Raw genomic sequence first — 20,648 nt, 5'->3', positions numbered from 1 at the left:
TCATCATTAAATTTTGCTTTAACCCTTAATGATATGCACCATTGAAACAATAGTTACAGATTCCAAGTTTTATTAATTTTGACCATTGTTCTTGTGTCATTGCAAATGTGCCTACTAAATTTGCATTGATTGATTGTTGAATATATGGAACGTAAATTTTAAATTTCAAAGGCAGAAGACCATTACTTTATGTATAAGCTTAATTATCCTTTTTTTTTTTTAATGTATATACTATGAATTTTGCATTCAAAAAGTACAGTAAAGGAGCACCTGGGTGGCTCAGTTGGTTAAGTGTCTGCCTTTGCCTCAGATCATGAACTCAGGGTCCTGGGATTGAGCCTTGTATAGGCTCCCTGCTCAGTGGGGAGTCTGCTTCTCCCTCTCCCTCTGCCCCTCCCCCTGCTCTTGGGTTTTCTTGCTCTCGAATAAATAAATAAAATCTTAAAAAAAAAAAAGTACAGTAAATATAATCACTACTATTAATGTGAGGATTTTACATAATCTCTGTGCTTTTATTATAAAAAAATACTCATTATGTAACAGAGTCCCAAGCCTTAAAGATTTCCTGTATTTTAGTAACTTACTGATATTGAGCACTCAGAAGTCTAGCACTCTGTTATCAAGAATTGTTATCAACCCAGAAGTCAGCAAAGAATTGGAGACTGATCACTGATTGAAAGAACTAAAGAGGGATGCCCAGGTGGCTCAGTCTGTTAAGCGTCTGCCGTCCCAGCTTGAGTCCTGATCCTGGGGTCCTGGGATTGAGCCTCTGAGCAGGGAGCCTGCTTCTCCCTCTCTCTCTGCCTGCAGCTCCCCCTGCTTGTGCTCTCTCTCTCTCTCTCTCAAATAAATGAATAAAATCGTAAAAAAAGAAAGAAAAAAATGCATTTAATACACCTAACCTACCAAACATCATAGCTTAGCCGAATCTAACTTAAACATGCTCAGAACACTTACATCAGCCTATAGTTGGGCAAATCATCTAACACAAAGCCTATTTTATAATAAAGTGTTAAATATCTTATGAAATTTATTTAATACTGTACTGAAAGTGAAAAACAGAATGATTGTATGGGTACAGAATGGGTTTAACTGTATTGGTTGTTTACCCTTGTGATTGAGTGGCTGTGTGCTTAATCACTCTTGCACCACTTTGAAGTTGAAAAATTGTTAAGTTGAAACATTATAAGTTGGAGATTGTAGTACTTTCCAAAGGTGCTGACTGTCCCTTCACCTGTATATTTCTTAAATCTTGGCAAAGGGAGTGTACCTGGCACTCTTAGGATACATAGTTAAGGTGAGTGGAAAGTTGTTCATGAATAGTTCATGCCAACACTCCTACAGAACAAACTGTTTGAACCATTCTTGACTGTTTAAGCTAGCATATTGAATTTATACATATTTATATGTATATGTTAATATGTAATATTACAAATATATATATTATGTATATTACATATATATACTTTAAAATCATTTCCTTCTCAGTCTAGCACTCAATTTTCTCATGCATTCTCCATATTTTTGTCAACATAAATTTGTAACATTTCAACTGTCTTGCTATGTAAGTCTTGCTATACAAGTTTGAGGTTATAATTGGCATCCAGAATATGCTGAAATCCGATTCTGTTATAAGTTTAGAAAAAATGATAAGTGTTGGGAATGGGGAGTAAGAAAAATTGGCCTCTTCATGCAAGGTGAAGCCTCCACAGATTAGGAGAGATCTATATAGATTTCCATTAAGGCAGAAACAGTCTTTTCAGTTCAGTGAGTAGGGGCTGCTTTTGTTTGATGAATGGAGCTCAGGGAAAGGTAATGAGTTAAGGGTATTCAAGTTATTTGAATTCTACCACATGCCCATTTCACTTCTTTGGTTCTGCTCTTTCCTGAACAATGCCTTAATCTTCATAGAAGATTTCTGACAAGACTATGGAATCAACTGACATTGTAATTTAGCAACATGGGCCCCAACTTTGAGTGTGTTTTGCAGCCCCATGGCTGCAAAGAATAAATTCTTCTGTTACTATCAGAGGAAGTCCTTAATTTTTGGTTCCTACTTCAGGAATTTAGAAATCTGATCTTTTTTTTTTTTTTTTTTAATATTTTATTTATTTGACAGAGAGAGAGACAGCGAGAGCAGGAACACAAGCAGGGGGAGTAGGAGAGGGAGAAGCAGGCCTCCCGCGGAGCAGGGAGCCCGATGCGGGACTCGATCCCGGGACTCCGGAATCAGGACCCGAGGCGAAGGCAGACGCTCAACGACTGAGCCACCCAGGCGCCCTAGAAATCTGATCTTATGTCATTCTCTTTTAAGCTGTCCAGTGTTACTATAAATAAAATTCCACCCACACTTCTGCCTAAACCTTTGCCTTCCATGGTCAAATCATTCTAGATGACTACAGTTAATCATTTTTTACCATATGTGTACTGTATGCACTGTGTTCCATAAACCCCAGAAGGACTTCTGTTGGTACCAGCTGGGTTTTTACTGTTTTCTCAGCCCTGGTTAGGACTAATCCAACTTGTTTCTATTTCCCTGACCATCTGTTATCTGCAACTGTTCTTGGAACTTGTTTCACAATTCTTACTTACCAGCAAATACAACTAACTAACTATATATGACTAATTTAAACAGAAGAAAGGTTTATAAAAAAGATCTGGTGTCCCAGTTTTATGAGACTGGGAAGCTAACTAGCTAATAAGAATGTCCACCTTGCATTGCAGAGCTAGTCCACTAGCCTGCTAGTATTACAGAAGAGAGCTACCACATCACCCCACTGATACCACACACTGCCACACTGGATGTTGGCCCTACAAGCCCTGTGTTCATATCGCTAAGAGTGTGTGTGTGTGTGTGTGTGTGTGTGTGTGTGTGTGTGGTGGAGGGGGACTAAGAAAATATCAGGTAGTTTCAGCTTCTACAATGAGATATAGGCTCTCTACTTCAGAAAGTGGGGATGTCCCAGAGGGAGGGGTTTCATATGCTAAAAAAATTTAAAAATGTCCACTGCATAAGTCACTGATATATGGAAGGTGATGGAATCAATTAGGACAAAAAACATTGCATTAAATTTCACATTTATGTTGGTTAGTTTTTATGTTAGTCTGGGTCCTCCAAAAAGTAGATGCCCTAATGGCAAGAGATTTATGGAGGAAAACTAGTGGAGATTTTCAAGCAGGAGAGTGGGAGCAAGAGCACTCTCTGGAAAGGTAAGATGTAGAAAACTAAAGGGAAACAATGAATCTACAGTGAATAAAGATGAAGAAGTAGATAGATTTTTATAAAATGGCTATAGGAGGGGGATGGGATCTCAGAGCTAATCTTACTTACTGATGAAGAATTTGAAATAAGTTTAGGAAAGATTGGAAGAACCAGAAAAGGAGTGAAGGCAGCATGGCAATTAGAGCCAGTCCTTAATAGATTACTCCCTTAACTTTCCTTCCCGTAGTAAACATCTAAAAGTTGCTGATTAAACCGGTAAAAAGCATAGCTGCCCTGAGAATCCAAAAGTTAGCTTCAATAGTAGAAGCAATGGAAAGGGAAAGCTGCAACTACATGCAGTTTGATGAAAGTGAAATGCAGTCAGTAAGAAGACTGATTTTTTTAAGGGTTGGTTTATTCATTTAAGTAATCTCTACATCCAAATTGGGGCTCAAACTCACTACCCTGAGTTAAAGAGTAGCAGGCTCCTCTGAGCTAGCCAAGCGCCCCTGATTTTGATATTTGAAAGCAAAGGTGCTATTGAGAGGATTTATGATTAACAGCATTGTAGATAGGAAACATCATCTTGCAGAGAAATATTTTTGGAATCAGGGGTGCCTGGGTGGCTCAGTCCTTAAGAGTCTGCCTTCAGCTCAGGTCATGATCCCAGGGTCCTGCGATTGAGCCCCGCATTGGGCTCCCTGCTCTGCTGGAAACCTTCTCCCTCTCCCACTCTCCCTACTTGTGTTCCCTCTCTCACTATGTCTCTCCCTGTCAAATAAATAAAATCTTTAAAAAATATATATATATTTTTGGAATCAGATTCCAAAGGAGGAACTCGCAACGCAATTGTGATACTACTGAACCTTCAACAGAGATTGCATGGCAAGTGGTGGGTGAACTCAGGAACCTTGTCGCGGAAATAGGAGAGAGGCCAGATTCGGAAAAAAAAAAAATTTTTTTTTAAGTGAGGATGGGAATGTAACTGAAAAGGACTGCTAATACTGTCAATGTAAGCAGCCTTCATTTGTCCAGAGGATAATTTCATATAACCCTTTAATGATCAATTCCCCAAGCCCCTAACTTGTTTCCTCTATTGTTTTCTTTTTTTTTTTTAATGTTTCCTCTTGAGGAAACCTGAGAGGACCCAGAGTCTATATCATCCTGAAGTAGAGATTTAAGGCTGAATTTCTGTTCATGTTTAGTAGGTAAAGGGGTAAAAGCTGGGCAATTGTTGGGAAAACCTTAGATTTGCCCCGAAAGACAATATTTTCCTTTGGAGGGGTGGAGCGCTGTCTGTGTTTAAGATCAAGGATGTAAAAGGCCCTAAACACTGTCTTTTGGCTTAGAAAGTCCCCACAGCGGGGAGAAAACAGCAGGAGCAGCTGCCGGGTCTTCGGCGGCGGCCGCGGGGCGGAGACCGGGCGGAGAAGGGGCGGGGCCAACTGCCCCTCCCCCCCCGCCCCAGGATCCCGCGGAGGGCGAGGCCTGCGCGCAGCGTTACCACGTGATTCCTTCGCCTCAGGGGCACCGACGCATGCGCGCCGTGCTCTCGACGAGGCGGCCCTGGTGCTGGTGGCGGCTGCTGCGGAGTCTGTGGGACGGAGACGGTGGACGTGCCCTCTTCGGCTCGGTTGGCCCAGACTGCGGCTCATGGCATTGAGTGGCATCCGTCGTCAGGTCAGCCGGGGCGGGCGTCTTGGAATTGGCCGGGCGGGGTGCGGGGGGGTGATTGGCGGGGCAGGATGGGGCCTGCCTTGTTTCAGGCCGCACGGGGGTTGCGGCCTCCCTCAGCCGCCCTGTCTGAGGCCTGGCCTGGCCTCGGCTCCCAGCTGTCCATTCCCTTCTCCTTCCCACCTGTTGGGTGGAGCAGGGCGAGGTTACTTTTCCTAGTTAGACCAAACGTTTCTCTGACGAGTGCGCCTTATGAAGAAGGGCGGGGAAATGCGGGCCTCCACGTTGACTTAGGAAGCGTTTGGGGGGTTAAGTCTGAAGCCCCAGGTTTCCCAAGAGCTGGAAACCAGTGTGCTGGGACGACTGGAAGTGGAAGGGGCTCAATAGTAGCCGTCAGAGGATTGAGAGAATTCAAATTCTGTTAAAAGCTTGTCGGCGCCATGTAGTGGCACGTTCCGCGTTCCGACTACACGAGCCACACTGTTGGGACACTGAGTCACAGCACCCCAAAGATCAGCCAGAGCTTTTGGCAGCGTAGCATAATCAGGAAAATCGGACATTAAAGATCCTAGTAGGATCTTTTAAAGACACCTATTTAAAAACAGTATCTACCTTTTGTAATCAGAAACCAGCGCTGGTGTTTTTCTCGCTCTGAAATCACATCTTTAATTAAGTCATACTGCTCTTAACGTGTCATTGACGATATGACAATACTATATTATTTTATGCCGATTAAATTGTTTTTAGTTTGGTGTTCATGTTGCCTTCTCTTTAAGGACTTGAGGTTATTTGGCAGCTGATCCAGTCTGTTCAGAAATACTTTAAACTTTTTTTTACAGCTGGAAAGGTTGAAGCTTAAGGAAACACGTTTTATACAGGGAAGTATGAAGCTCAGGTTGGAACTTAAGTGTTTTGGTCTCTCTGGGATCTTAAGTGGATTGAAAAAAACAACTGTCAGGTACCCCCCTCACCCCTCCCATTTATAACCTCATTCTAGAGTTGCACAAGTTGGAACTTTCCACTGTTCAGCTTCTGGTAGGGATAAAGTGAATGAAAGGAGTTGTGCTAAAGAACTCTAGTTCCTAGATTGTGAACTTTGGAATAATTACGGGTTGACCAAAGATGCCTAATTAGTAGGTGGTATGAGATACTTGAAGTGAGAGTTGAAAAACAGGGTTTTTGTAGTGTCAGAGTATTTGGTAATATTTTTGCTTGCTTACCTATAGTTGAGTAAGAAAAAGAATTTTATAAATCAAATTATAAAAGGTGTGTGTACACGTATGTCATAAAGAGAAAGAATGGGCACCTGGCCACCTCAGTCAATAGAGCACGTGACTTTTGATCTCGGGGTTATGAGTTCAAGCCCCACATCTGGTGTAGAGATTATTTAAAAATCTTAAAAAATAAATAAGGAAAAGAACAGAACCTTTTCTGGGATGTTAATAACTAATCTGCATGAAACATAGGATTTTGTGTGTGTGTGTGTGTGAAAAATAGTCAAAAGGAGAAAGAAAGTAGTAGTTCCAGTCGAATGGTGATTTTTTTTTTCCCCCCAAAGACTTGGAGGTGATGCAGTCATTTATGTAAATATATGTATATAAAGTTAAGTTTCTGGAACATATTAAGTGTTTAATATGTGGAAATTAAAAAGGTCAGTCTGTGAACATTCTTCTTAGCCTCTAAAACGGTTGCCAAAACCAGTGGTTATGATAGTCTCTTCTTAACAACTTGTGTCTTCAAATTGGCTTATCTGTGGATGAGGAACAGAGTAACTTGTAGATTGCAAAGCTAGTTGATTTGCAATACTCAGATTACTGACTTTTTAGTCCTTAGTGATGACTTTAGATATTTTTGTGTTGCTCTGTTTATGAAAAGAATAATACATGGTGTGATTTTGAGTGCCTACAGGGAGTTAAGAGAGAGGTATTAAATTAGACTTCACATTTTTAATTAAGTATGGGTTAAGTGATCCTCCAAAAGACCTTTTAAATTTTAAGATGGCATGCTAAATTGTTAGTGAAATGTTTAATGTATGCTATAACTGAACTAAAAGTTGAATGTATGATACAGAACTGTATTTTTTTTTTTTTTGGATTTTATTTATTTATTCATGAGAGACAGAGAGAAACAGAGGGAGAAGCAGGCTCCCAAGGAGTGGGAAGCCTGATGCGGGACTCGATCCCAGGACCCTGGGATCATGACCCGAGCCGAAGGCAGACGCTTAACCATCTGAGCCACCCAGGCGCCCTAGAACTGTATTTTTTAATGTACTACATAGTCACATTATAATTTACCATGTTTCCTTTCATGCTTGTGGACTTTGGGCCTCTAATAAGATTTTTTAAGAAAGTGAAATGTAGTAAAAAGGCATTGTTTGAGAAAAGGAGGAAAGTTTTGTTAGTCTAAGAGAATAGAGTAAGCCAAGGTTTGGACATGAAAACTACATTGGGCTCTGTAAATAGCAATGAGGAGGAATACTGTAGGATTAGTATGTTTGAAAAGTTAAGTTGGGGCCAGATTTGTCACTCACTTTTTCAACAGAGATTTAGTGTGCTATTATATACTAGACACTGTTTTAGGTTCTAGGAACACAGTAGTGAAAAAAACCATGGCCTCTGTTCTGTATTTAATATTATAGTAATATTAATTTATTAATAATTAATAATTTATTTATTTATTTATCTGTAACAGTAGTGTAGCAGTATTTTTCAAATTTTTTGACTGCGACCCATAATAGGTTGTACATGTAATATTGCATCCCAATAAACACCAGTTGCATTCTGTATGTATTTCAACAATATGCCCTCAATGTGTGCGTGAACTCTGATATATTGTTTTCAATTCTGTATTTTTCCATTAAAAAAATGAGCTGGTTTGAAGCAGTCTGAAAATTGAAAAACATTACTCAAGAGGGGATATAAAATAGGGACTCCTGGCTGGCTGGCTCAGTCAGTAAAGCCTGCAGCTCTTGATCTCTGGGTTGTGAGTTAGAGCCCCATGTTGAGTGTGGAGATTGCTTAAATAAACTTAAAAAAAAAAAAAAAGAGGGGAGATGATAATTACTTAAACTGTAGTAATAGCAATGTGAGTGAAGAGGATAGTTAATCTTTATGGCAAGGTATTTGTGATTATTTTGTGAATGAGGCTTAGAGAGGTTAAGTATCTTGCTCATTGTTCCCTAATGAGTAACTGGGCCAGATCTTTAATTCAGTTCTGTCCGACTCTAAAGCCCAAGTACTTTATTTATTTATTTTTAATGATTTTATTTATTTTTTGACAGAGAGAGTGAGAGAGCACAAGCAGGGAGAACAGTAGAGGGAGAGGGAGAAGCAGGCTCCCTGCTGAGCAGGGAGCCTGATGCGGGACTCCATCCCAGGACCCTGGGATCATGATAACTACCTAAGCCACCCAGGCACCCCTAAAGCCCAAGTACTTTATTATACAACTTCTCATGTGGCTATGAAAATAATATATTAGTTTTTAGTCTGGGGGGACTAAGGACTCTGATGCTATTTATTTATTATTCAATGAATTGAGTGTGTAGTACTAGTCCTCCCGGTGTACTCTATCCCTGTGTATTGGTAGATCTGGTCCTTACTCACAAGAAACTTGTAATCTAGTAGGAAAGATGATATCAAACAAGTACCACAAATGTGATTTGTGCTATGGAGAAAAAGACAGAATGCTGTGGAAGCATCATTGAGGGAAGCTAACTAATTTGGAGTGTATGGGAAAACTTTTTAGGAAGTGATGTTTAAACTTCACACACAGAGGAATGAGGCTTCAGCTAGATTGAGGGTTCTAAGTGGGGATGGGGTATAGGGGTAGGAGAGTATTCCAGATGGAAGAAACTGGGTACACTAAGGCCTTGAAGTGGAAAGGAGCTGAACTGGAAAACAAAACAAAACCAAACTTCAACAAAAATAGAATTTCTTGGCTACAGAAGTTTTTAGAGAATGGGGAGAGTTTTGGTGTTAGCATGGGTTAGAATCCTGTCTCTCTTCCTTACTAACCATATAACCTTTGACAAATTATTTAATCTTAGTTTTGTTTTTCCCATTCTTAAAAATGGGTAAGTGACATTCAGCAGAATACTTGTTCAATAAATGGTGTCTCAGGATTATCACAAATAGCTGGTAATTGAAATCATAGCAGTATATGATGACATGCTTTCATTCATTCATTCTTTCACAAATAAGTGTCTTCAGTGTGTCATGCAACTCAGTATGCAATAATTGAATTTTGTGTGTGTGTATAATCACAGCAAATGTCACAAAAGAATATACCTTTACTATGTGCGAAGCACTCTGATAAAATTTTTTTTTTTTTAATGTTTTATTTATTTATTCATGAGAGTCAGAGAGACAGAGAGAGGCAGAGGCAGAGGGAGAAGCAGGCTCCCCGCCTAGCAGGGAGCCCGATGCGGGACTCGATCCCAGGACCCTGGGATCATGACCTGAGCCTAAGGCAGACGCTCAACCATCTGAGCCACCCAGGAGCCCTCTGATAAAATTTTTTTCCATTTTAGTTTTCATTTGCAAAAAGAGAAAAAGCTGGTCTGGAGCAGTCTGCAGTTTGAAAAATACTGGTCTAGTGGGGAGATAATGATTAAACTATAGCAGTAGTACTGTAAATAAAAAGAAGGGGATGGTTAATTTTCATGTTGGGTATACTAAATGAGTAAATTATTTACTATGTTATAGTATAATATTATGGCTAAAAGAAAAAAATAGAGGACGGTAAAGGGGATCAAATATGGTAAAAGGGATCATGTATGCCGGGGATGAGAGCAAGTTACAATTTTAAATAGGATTGCCCAGGTAGGTCTTACTGAGAAGGTGACCAGTATTTCTTCCTCTCTCCCTCCCCCTCTCCCTCCTTCCCTCCCTCCCTCCTTCCCTTCCTTCCTTTTAAGATTTATTTATTTGAGAGAAAGAGAGAGGGAGTGGGTTTGGGAGCGGGTGTTGGGAGGGAGAGGGAGAGAATCTCAAGGAGACTCTCTGCTGAGCACAGAGCCCCACACCAGGCTCAATCTGAGAACTCGGAGGTCATGACCTGAGCCAAAATCAAGAGTCAGACACCCCGAGAAGGTGACATATCAACAAAGGAGAAGGTAAGGAAGGCATCTGGGAGAAGATCACTTTGGGTAGAGGAAACAGCCATTCAAAGGCTCTAAGGCTGGAGAATATGGTCTGTTTTAGAGAAAACAAGATGTCAGTGTGGCTGGGGGTGAGTGAGGGCAAGAGTCGAGAAGATGAGGTCAAAAGATAAATGGTAGGAGGGGGACAGTAGGCCATTTCAAGGACATTGACTTTTACTCTGTGAGATAGAGCAGTGGAGTGGCATGGTCTTATTTATGTTTTAGAAAGAATACTATCTGCTATGCTGAGAATGGACTGGGGACAGGGAGGTAGGGGTGGGGTGCAGCAAAAGGGAAGAAGACAGTTATCTATAGAAGGTTATAGAAGACTATAATAGTATTCTAGATGGGAGATGAGTGGTTTGAATGAGAATTGTAAGAAGTGGGATGCTGAATATATATGAAAGGTTCCATAACAAAGTGGTTGGGTGTGAGAGAAAGAATAATTCAGGATGACTCCCAAGATTTTCGGCCTGAGCAACTGAAAGGAGGATTTTCTGTCAGCAGATAGGGGAAGGCAATGGATAGAGCAAGTTTTGGGGGGGGAGATCAGAAGTTCACTTGGGGACATTTTGTAATTTGAAATGGTTGTGTATGTGTAGATGATAAAAACAGCAGTTAGATATATGGATCTGGAGTCTGGAAAAAAGGGCTGGAGATAGAATTTGGGAGTTGGCATATAATTAGTATTTGTATTTAAAACCGTGTGAGATTGGGAGTTAATGGAGATAGAGAGGGGTAGATGACCTTGAAAGAAAGATCAAGTGCCTGAGGAGACTAGTGCTCAGGAGGAAGAGTGATTGTGAGATAGAAAGAGGTGATGGTGTGACTTGGAAGCCAAGCGAAGGAAGTATATCAAATGGAAGAACATTATCAGCCCAAGGAGAGTGTCGGTTGAGAAAAGGAGAGAGTTGAGGACAAAATCTTGGGTGCTACCAATTCTTAAAGGACTGTTGTGAAGAAAAAAAAAAACTCTTCAGAATGGTAGGAGGAAAGCTAGGTGAATGTGATATGTCAGAAAAGGCAAGAAAGGAGAACCTTTCAAGTAGAAAGTCATCATTACTGTTGGATGCTGTAAGGAGTAGATCAGGAAGATGAATTAGGAAATGTTTAATTGGACTTAATGAACAAGAAGATTGTGACCTTGGCAAATTTTAGAGAGTGATGAAACCAAATTGAAGAGGAAATAGAGGTTACAGAAGTAGAGATAAGAAGCTTGTACAACTTCATTGGCTTTGTCCTTAAAACAAAATCCAGATCCTTTTTTTTAAATTTTTAAAAACATTTTTTTGTAAAGATATTATTTATTTATTTGACAGAGACACACAGCAAGAGAGGGAGCACAAGCAGGGGGAGTGGGAGAGGGAGAAGCAGGCTTCCTGCTGAGCAGGGAGCCTGATGGGGGGCTGGATCCCAGGAACCTGGGATCATGACTTGAGCCGAAGGCAGACGTTTAACGACTGAGCCATCCAGGCGCCCCCAAAATCCAGATCCTTAACATAGGTTATGATTGATTACCCTTTATTTGTTTTTAAGCTGAATTGTCGTATATATGTTACAAATTATATAGAAGAAGAAGAAAAACATCTACATGTTTGAATGCTATTGGAAGTGATTTAAGACACTGAGAGAAACTGCTAAGTGGAGAGTAAAGATAATTTAAGATCCACCATTCTTGAGAAGATGGGTGGGAGAAATGATCAATTCATGAGTTCAGGGTGTGACCTTTGCTAGGAGCAGAGATATTTTATCCATTATGACCAAGGGAAGGAGGAGGACCAATGATGATTATGTATTTCAGCCATTGTAGGAGTGCTGTAGTAGAGATACAAAACAAATACTTTTTGAGAGTGGAAAAGAGGCAAGATTATAAATGAGGCAAGGGGATTTGGAGGTTGGTATCATAATAGATTTGCTTCTTGGAGATGTAAAGAATTTTAAGAAAGAAATGGAGGCTTAATAGAAATATAAGGATAAAGACTTACCATTGGTTGTGGCAACTAGTTCATTATGAGAAATTAGTATTTTTATTTGGAGTGGTATGGACTGGACTGCATGGTGAACCAACAGATGATTATTTTCCTGGGAAAAATGCTGCAGTGAACACCCTTGTTCATGATTAATTCTTTAAAATGGACTTTAAAAAGAATTATTTCTAACTATAGAAATGTCACTTTTTATGTATTTCTCTTTTATCTAGCAACTTTGTTAGTCTAATCCTTCTAATAGTTGCCTGTGGATTCCTCATTATTTCTTTAAGAGAAAATTCTACAAGTGTTATTGGTAGGTCAAAATATACTTAATTTTAAGGTTTATGCTACATGTTAGCATATTGAAATTTGAGAATAAAACCCAAAAAAATAGCTTTTCAAAAATGGGCATTTACATGAGAAGATGTACTGTGATGTACTTAGCAAAGCCAAATATTAGGAAGGACTCAAACCAAATTGAGGGATATTTAAGCAAATCCAGCGTATTGCCCTTCTTGCTTATCTATGTTTCTGTGAATGCGCTAAACAAGGACTTGTCTCAGAACTGCTCTTTCTGCTGCCTGGAATTTTCTTGCTCTACATATCTGTATAATTGACTTACTACATCATCCTCTCTTTTTTTTTTCCCCTTAGCACTTAGTATCTTGTACATATTGCAAACATACTTTTTTTTTTTTTTTTTTTTTTAAGAAATGTCCGTATTCTTTGGGACACCTGGGTGGCTCAGTCGGTTAAGCGGCTGCCTTTGGCCCGGGTCATGATCCCAGGGTCCTGGGATCAAGTCCCACATCGGGCTTCTTGCTCAGTGGGGAGCCTACTTCTCCCTCTCTCTCTCCCTCTGCTTGTGCTCTCTCTGTCAGATAAATAAAATCTTTAAAAAAAAAAAAAAGAAATGACTGTATTCTTCAACTAAAATGTCAGCTCCTTGAGAGTAAGGACTTTTTGTTCACAGTTAAATTTCCAGTGCTTAAGACAGTATCTGACACACAGAAGTTGCTCACTAAATATCTATTGAATGAATATTATTACACAAGGAAATGATATTGGTTAGAGATTTTTTTTTTTTAAGATTTTATTTATTTATTTGACAGAGATAGAGAGCTCAAGTAGGCAGAGTGGCAGGCAGAGGGAGAGGGAGAAGCAGGCTTCCCGCTGAGCGGGAAGCCCGATGCGGGGCTCGATCCCAGGCCTCTGGGATCATGATTTGAGCCGAAGGCAGACGCTTAACCGACCGAGCCACCCAGGCGCCCCTAGAGATTTAAAAAAAAAAAACAACTAAATGAACAAGGTTTAGCATAATTTGTAAACCTAATTTCAGTAAAATAAAAAATAAGATAACATAAAAATGAAATAATATCGTGTAAACCCTAGAGGACAAAGGACAGAAGAGGAAGTATCAACATGAGAATTAAAACGTTTTGGAAGAAAAAAGATGGACTGGATTTAACTGATGAACTTAGGTTTTCATTTTTCTGCATTCAGTTCTTTGCCTGCAGAGAGGGAAGTTAATAAGAAATATGAGGAGTTGTCCCACAAAACTCCAGAAAGGCTCAGGAATATTGGTTACCATGTGCCTCTGAAAGTGAGAGTGCTGAGTGGAGCTAAAAATTATAGAATTGGTTGGAAGTCTGGAGTAGTTTAGACCCTCCATTTTCCTTCTCCATATAATATAACTAGCAAAAAACTAGATGTTTATTATTTGAAAAGGGTGGAACAAGAGAAGTTTTGACACAGCTGATGGGAGTTGGGACAGGGGTGAAGAGTCTTGATGAAAATGGAAAATTGAATGAAAGTGTACATATTGAATGGTGAGATCACTAGCCCTGTTTTTCTTCTTTGTCCCAGAATGCTTACTGCCTTCTGTATATATTTTTAGGTTGAAACATTCTTCTTTGGGAAAACTTAACACCAGGGAAATGATGTAAAGCCCTGACATTTAGTGAGTTCCCCCTCAATAGACTGCCATCCTGCACTGAGGTTCACAGTGTTCAAGCTTTATGTAGCTTCTGATTTTGTGTGATGCCTCACACTTCTTGAACAGCAGTTTGAAGATCACTCTACTTGAGAGACCAAAACAAACAGTCAAAAAATACTCAGAAGAGACAGTGCTGAGAACAGAAGAAAATTTAAAGTGATTTATAGAGACATAGGAGATATTGTAGCAGTGAAACAGGAATAGGAGACTGTAAAATGGATTATTCAGAGTAAAAAAAGGGAATTAAAATTTTCATTCATATATTAAAAATCTAGTAAAAGTGATCACTCAGAGTAGAATGAGTCATAGGGATGGGGGAAAAATGTAGGAAAAGGTAAGAAAAGTAGAGGATCAGTCCAGGAGGTCCAACAACTGAGTAATGTGAGTTCAACAAAGATAAAATAGAAAACCAAGGGAAGAAAATTATTACATAAATGATAAATATCGAATATAAGAATTGAATGATGTAAATATCTAGAGTAAAATAGGCCTTCTGAATGAATGCCAGCAGAATGAGTAGAAAAGACTTACCCTAAGGCTCATCATTTTGGAATTTCAGAACACCTGGATTAAAAGCTACCATGGAGAAAAACAGGTCTCAAATAGAGGAGTTTTCTCAATAGCAACACCCTAGGGGCGCCTGGGTGACATAGTCGGTTAAGTGTCCAACTCTTGGTTTCAACTCAGGTTGTGATCTTGGGGTTGTGGGATTGAGCCCTGTGTTGGGCTCTGCGTTCAGGGTAAAGTTGGCTTGGGACTCTCTCTTCTTCCCTCCCTCCCTCTCCTTCAGCCCCTCCCCTCTGTGCTAGTGCGTAAGCTCTCTCTCAAATGAATAGATCTTCAAAAAAAAAAAGCAACACCCTGTGCTAGGAAACAATGAAAAGATTCCTTCAAAACCTTTTTTTTTTTTTTTTTTAAGTAATCTGAAAGCTTAACATAGGGCTCAAACTCACCACCCTGAGATCAGGAATCTAGTAAGAGCAAAAAATGTCTAAAATTGAAAAATCAAGAAATAAGATAGACCTCCAGATAAACTCTGTTGTCTGCTGGTTTTATGGAGTCAAAGTCAACAGCTTTTTTCCTCCTTTTAAAACTTCTGCAAAAATTCTTTTGTCAGGGCACCTGGGTGGCTCAGTCGGTTAAGTGGCTACCTTCAGCTCAGGTCATGATCCTGGGGTCCTGGGATCGAGCCCCACGTCTGGCTCCCTGCTCAGCAGAGAGCCTGCTTCTCCCTCTGCCTGCCACTCTGCCTACTTGTGCTCTATCTCTCTGTCAAATAAATAAATAAATAAAATCTTAAAAAAAAATTCTTTTGTCTTTTCCTCAGTTATTTTATTTTTATTTTTTATTTTTATTTTAAAAGATTTTATTTATTTGACAGAGAGATAGTGAGAGTTGGAATACAAGCAGGGGGAGTTAGAGAGGAAGAAGCAGGCTTCCCGCTGATCAGGGAGCCCAGTGAGGGGCTCGATCCCAGAACCCTGGGATCACGACCCAAGCCAAGGCAGATGTTTAACGACTGAGCTACCCAGGCACCCTCCTCGGTTATTTTGAAGTATAACATCAGGATTGGAAAATGCTATTTGAGGAATTTGTTTGCAGTGATACTTTGATTTATGTGAATTTATAGACTTCCACATGCTTTTATCTCATCTGATGTTCTCAACAGCCCTATGCAAATATTGTTAGTCCCTAATTTAGAAGTGAGGAAAGTAAGACTGATGTAGGATCACATGCTATTAAGGGAGAGAACTTAGACTCACTCCCCTTAGTCCTGTTCATTCTAATATTTACTGTACTATATCTCATGATGAAAAAAGGATTTGGATGGGTACCGGGGGGGCTCAGTCAGTTAAGCATCTGCTTTTGGCCCAGGTCATGATCCCAGGGTTCTGGGATCGAGCCCCATGTTGGGCTCCCTGCTCATCGGGGAGGTTGCTTCTCTCTCTTCTCCCTGTTTGTGCTCTCTATCTCTGTCTCTCTCAAATAAATAAAATCTTAAAAAAAAAAAAAAGGATTTGCAAATTCTAATTCCTAGTCTTTTGTACTTTATATTTCCTAATTTACTTATAACTAAGCTGTTGTTTTACTTTTTTTTGGTGATAAAAGCCACATAACATAAAATTTACCTTAACTGTTTTAAGTGTATAGTTCAGTAGTGTTAAGTATATTCACATGGTTGTAAACAGATTACCAGAACTTTTAATTTTACAAATCTGAAACTATACTCATTAAACAGCTCCCCTTTTCTCCCTCACTGCATTCCCTGGTAACTGCATTCTATTTTGTTTCTATGAATTTGATTACTCTAGATACCTCATATAAGTAGAATCATACAGTTTCTTTTTTTGTGACTGGCTTACTTCACTTAGCATAATGTCCTCAAGGTTCATCCATATAGAATATGACAGGATTTCTTTCATTTTAAAGGCTAAAGAGGGGCGCCTGGATGGCTCAGTTGATTAAGCATCACACTCTTGATTTAGGCTCCGGTTGTGATCTCGGGGTTGAGAGATTGAGCCCTGCTTCGGCTCTGTGCTGGGTGTGGAGACTGCTTAAGAGTCTCTCTCTGCCCCTCTCCTCTTGCTTGCTTGGGCGCTCTCTCTCATTCTTTTTCCCTCTCTAAAAAAAACACCCTAAAGGCTGAATAATATTTAATTGTATATACTACATTTTGTTTATTCATCTGTCAGTGGACATTTGAGTTGCTTGCTCCTTTTGGCTGTTGTGGGTTGTGCTGCTGTGAATGTGGGCGTGCATGTAGCTCTTTGAGTCCCTGCTTTTAGTTAATTTGGATATATACCAAGTGGGATTCTTTGGTCATATATAGTAGTTCTGTTTTTAATTTTATCAGGAACCTTCATACTGTTTTCTGTAGCTGTTGCATCATTTTACAGTCCTACCAACAGTGTGCAAGGATTCCAGTTTCTCATCCTTGCCAAGACTTATTTTGTTTTTTTTGTTTTTGTAGTAGCTACCATAATGGTTGTGATGAGATACCTCATTGTGATTTTGATTTGTGTTCTTCTGATGATTAGTGATGTTGAGTATCTGTTCGTTCATATGCTTGTTGGCCATTTGTATATCATCTTTGGAGAGATTCTGTTGAAGTCTTTTACCCATTTTTAAATCAAGTTACTTTTTTGTTTCTGAGTGGTAGTTCTTTATATATACTGGATATTAACCCATAATTGGATATAAGATTTACAGATATTTCCTCCTATTCTTATGTTGTCTTTTCACTCCGTTGACTGTGTTCTCTGATGCACAAAGGTTTTAAACTTCGAGATAGCCCATTTGTCTGTTTTTACTTTTGTTCCCTTTGTTTTTGGTGTCATTTCCAGGAAATCATTGCCAAGTCCAGTATCATGAAGATTTCCCGTATGTTTTCTTCTAGAAATTTTATAGTTTTAGGTTTTACCTTCAGGCTTTGAATTCATTTTGAGTTAATTTTTGTATGTGGTATAAGGTAAAGCTCCAACTTCATTCTTTTGCATGTGAATATCCAGTTTTCCAGCACCTTTTGTTAAACTGCCCTTTCTTTGTTGAATGATCTTGGTATCCTTGTTGAAAATCATTTAATTATATATGCAAAAGTTTATTTCTGGGCTCTTTGTTCTGTTGGTTTGGTTGTCTTTATGCTAAAACCACAGTCGTCTCCTTCCTTTTGATATTTTTTGCCCCTTTGCTGTTTTATGTTGATAATTGGAAGTTATTGATTGTTGTCAAGAATAAAGTGGGACTAGTTAACTGCCACATTATGAAGAATATGTTGGAATAACTTATTAAAAAAATAACTTTAGTGTATTCTTCTTTTGGCTCTGTGATTTTTGGAGTAATCAGAAAAATGATCTCCCTAAGGGTAAGGATGATGTTCTTAGTTCTTTTTACAGCATTTTGATTGCAGGGTGTGGAGTAATTGATAATCTCTGAAGATGCAAGCGTGTGGTAAATTTGCTGATTGCAGGAGAAACCATTATGTTCCACTTAAATATGCAATTAGAATAGGGCTGGTGGTAATGACTCAATGTATCAACCAACATTTTGTTTGTTTGACAGTGGCTTTGAAATCAAAAGACACAAACCAATGACTGATTTGCATATGGAAAATTGATCTTCAAATGTGTCTTTTCTTTAAAGGAAGGGGAAAAAGAGAAAATAAATTGAGAACTTCTTTGCCTTTTTCTAGGGCCTCAAATGGCTCAAACCTGGAAAAGCTAATGGGAAGGACATTTTTTTTCTGATAGTCTATTACTTTGGATTCTCTTTTACTGTGTACCAACTAGGTTTGCTTCTTGTATTATCTCTTATCAGATGCCTCTGTAGATTTACTTCTATCATTTCCTCTCAAATTCCTCTGGCTATACCCTGCCTTCTCTGCTGCTTACCCTTCCTCTTCCTCAATGTAAAAGCTGTTCATTCTGGTTGGGTCACTCTCTTCTTCGAATTAGTTCTAATTTCTACTTGTTTGTTGTCTACTGTCAAGAAGGATTTTTCTATCAAGTCGAGTGGGCTTTTCTCTATTCTGGAATAATAATTCTTTTTCTATTGTTCTAAAACTTACAGTTTTTCAAAGTTAAGATCCAGTTTTGTATTTCATGAAGCTCTTCTATATGGCCATAATTTTCAGTTGATTTCTCTAAACTTTGACTTTGTTTCATTTAGAATTCTCTCTCTCTTTTGTCTGTTTTTGATCTCTCTCCAATGAATTAATAAGTCCTAGAGTAATGACTTTATCTTGTACTTAAATATTACCAGGAATGTAACATAGACTAGACATATATTAGGCATTAACTTTTTGTCTCCACTCGAACCACTCCCTTCCCTTATTTTTCTCTTCTCCTCTTCTCCCCCACCACTTTTTTTTAAAGATTTATTTGAGAGAGAGAGTGCATGCACATGCATGAGTGGGGGGAGGGGGAGGAGAGAGAATCCTCAAGCCGACTTCCCTGAGCACAGAGCCCCAGCAGGGCTTGACCCCAGGATCGTGAGATCATTACCTGAGCCAAAACCAAGAGTTGGCTGCTCAACCGACTGAGCCACCCAGGCGTCCATCCCCGCTTCTTTTTTAACATTCCTTAGATTTATTTGGTTATAGTTAATTCTTCCAGTGGCATTCAACCTCAGAAGGTCTCCTGACTTAACATGTTAAATTTCTCCTTTGTTGGCATAAAATTTGCTTCATACTATATTTTGAAATAATGTTTTAAACATGTTTTAAAATTTGGATTTCATATCTGCTTGACAATTTACAAGATATCCTCTATATACACAAAAAAACTAGTAAGAAAAACTCACAAAAAATGTTTTATAATGTATATTATAAAGATCTTATCTCCTTAGTTTACAAAGATCTTGTACAAACCAATAAGAATAAAAATTAGTAATGTAATAAGGATGTGAAGGCATTTAAGAAAAAAATAGAAATCCAGCTTTCTCATAGTTAAAGAAATGCAAATCACAATGAGGTACTGCTTTTTCTTTTTTAATCAAATAAACAAAAATTAGGTTTTATGATATTTAGTGCTGATAGGAGGAGATGGAGAAATGGCCATTTCCATGCATTGTTAGTGGGTTAATCAGTTAGGACTTCATTTGTCTTCAAGTAATAGAAAACCTGTCTATTGCTAATAAGTTTAAACAAATAGGGATTTATTTTTGCACACAGTGTGAAGTTGGCATTGTGTTATTAGTAACTGATGACGTCAGTGCTGGCATTTCTTAATTTTCCTTGCCCATCCCTTATTGGCTGCTTTAAGGACATAGGTTGTTTTAGATATGTTCACATTCAGGGTGATAAGAAAGTGGTGGAATCTACACTATTTGTGACTGTCCCTTTTTCTCAGAAAAGCAAAATCTTTCCCAGAGCTCTGTAGCAGTTCCATGATTCCCTACATGGGGCTAGATATATTGCTACTCTGACCAAAAACATTGTTCACTAGGAAGATGGTAAAGGGATACTGGATAGGCAACTGAAAGTGTCTTGCTACATGGCTAATGCAATTTTTCTGGAGATAAAATTTCAACATTTTCCCAGATTTAACATACATGTATTCTTTGATTAAGTGGTTCCATTGTTCAGAGATCAAGAATGAAATTAATATATTCCTTTAATAGCTAACTGGGGCTTTTAAAAGGTGGTTTTGATGATGCCAAATAAACATTTGGAAGATGTTCCTCTTTGTGTTTCCACAGATCATTAACTGAAGACGAAATAAACAACTATGCAAAATTCTCACATGGATGAGTACAGAAATTCTAGTAATGGCAGCACAGGCAACAGTTCAGAGGTAGTGGTAGAACAGTCTGCTGATTTCAGTACTGAGATTATGAATGTTACGGAAATGGAACAGTCCCCTGATGGATCTCCTAATGTGAATGCAACTACAGAAGAAAATGAAATAACAAATGCTGTGGACCTTCCAGTGACAGAAACGGAAGCAAATTTCCCTCCAGAATATGAAAAATTCTGGAAAACTGTAGAAAACAATCCTCAGGATTTTACAGGCTGGGTATATTTGCTTCAGTATGTAGAACAGGAGGTTAGTAACTATTTAAATGGGACTAGAAGGGACAGATTAATCAAGTAATATCAGATGAGGTTTACTGTTTTGTAATTAAAATTGCCTCTTTTATAATTTTCAGATTAAGTTGAATAACATTAGA

At 38.9% G+C, this 20,648-nt stretch overlaps 1 protein-coding gene across 2 annotated transcripts in view; it reads left to right on the top strand.

Annotated features, from left to right (window-relative positions):
* The first annotated feature begins 4,735 nt into the window (after positions 1–4,735).
* Positions 4,736–20,648, top strand: part of PRPF39 (pre-mRNA processing factor 39) — a 38,757-nt gene continuing 22,844 nt past the window's right edge. Inside the window, exons 1-2 of one of the 2 annotated variants that reach the window (XM_034993201.1) lie at positions 4,736–4,882; positions 20,178–20,524. In XM_034993201.1, coding sequence (XP_034849092.1) covers positions 20,207–20,524 — 318 coding nt within the window. In that variant the 5' untranslated portion in view covers positions 4,736–4,882; positions 20,178–20,206. The remainder of the gene's footprint in view (positions 4,883–20,177; positions 20,525–20,648) is intronic. The other variant, XM_034993202.1, reaches the window with a different exon arrangement.

The sequence above is a fragment of the Mirounga leonina genome, unplaced genomic scaffold (genome assembly GCF_011800145.1).
Source record: "Mirounga leonina isolate KUSES-001 unplaced genomic scaffold, KU_Mleo_1.0 Mir_82, whole genome shotgun sequence".
NCBI lineage: Eukaryota > Metazoa > Chordata > Mammalia > Carnivora > Phocidae > Mirounga > Mirounga leonina.
The sequence above is the reverse complement of the archived record's forward strand: the minus strand, read 5'-3'. Positions and strand labels throughout refer to the sequence as shown.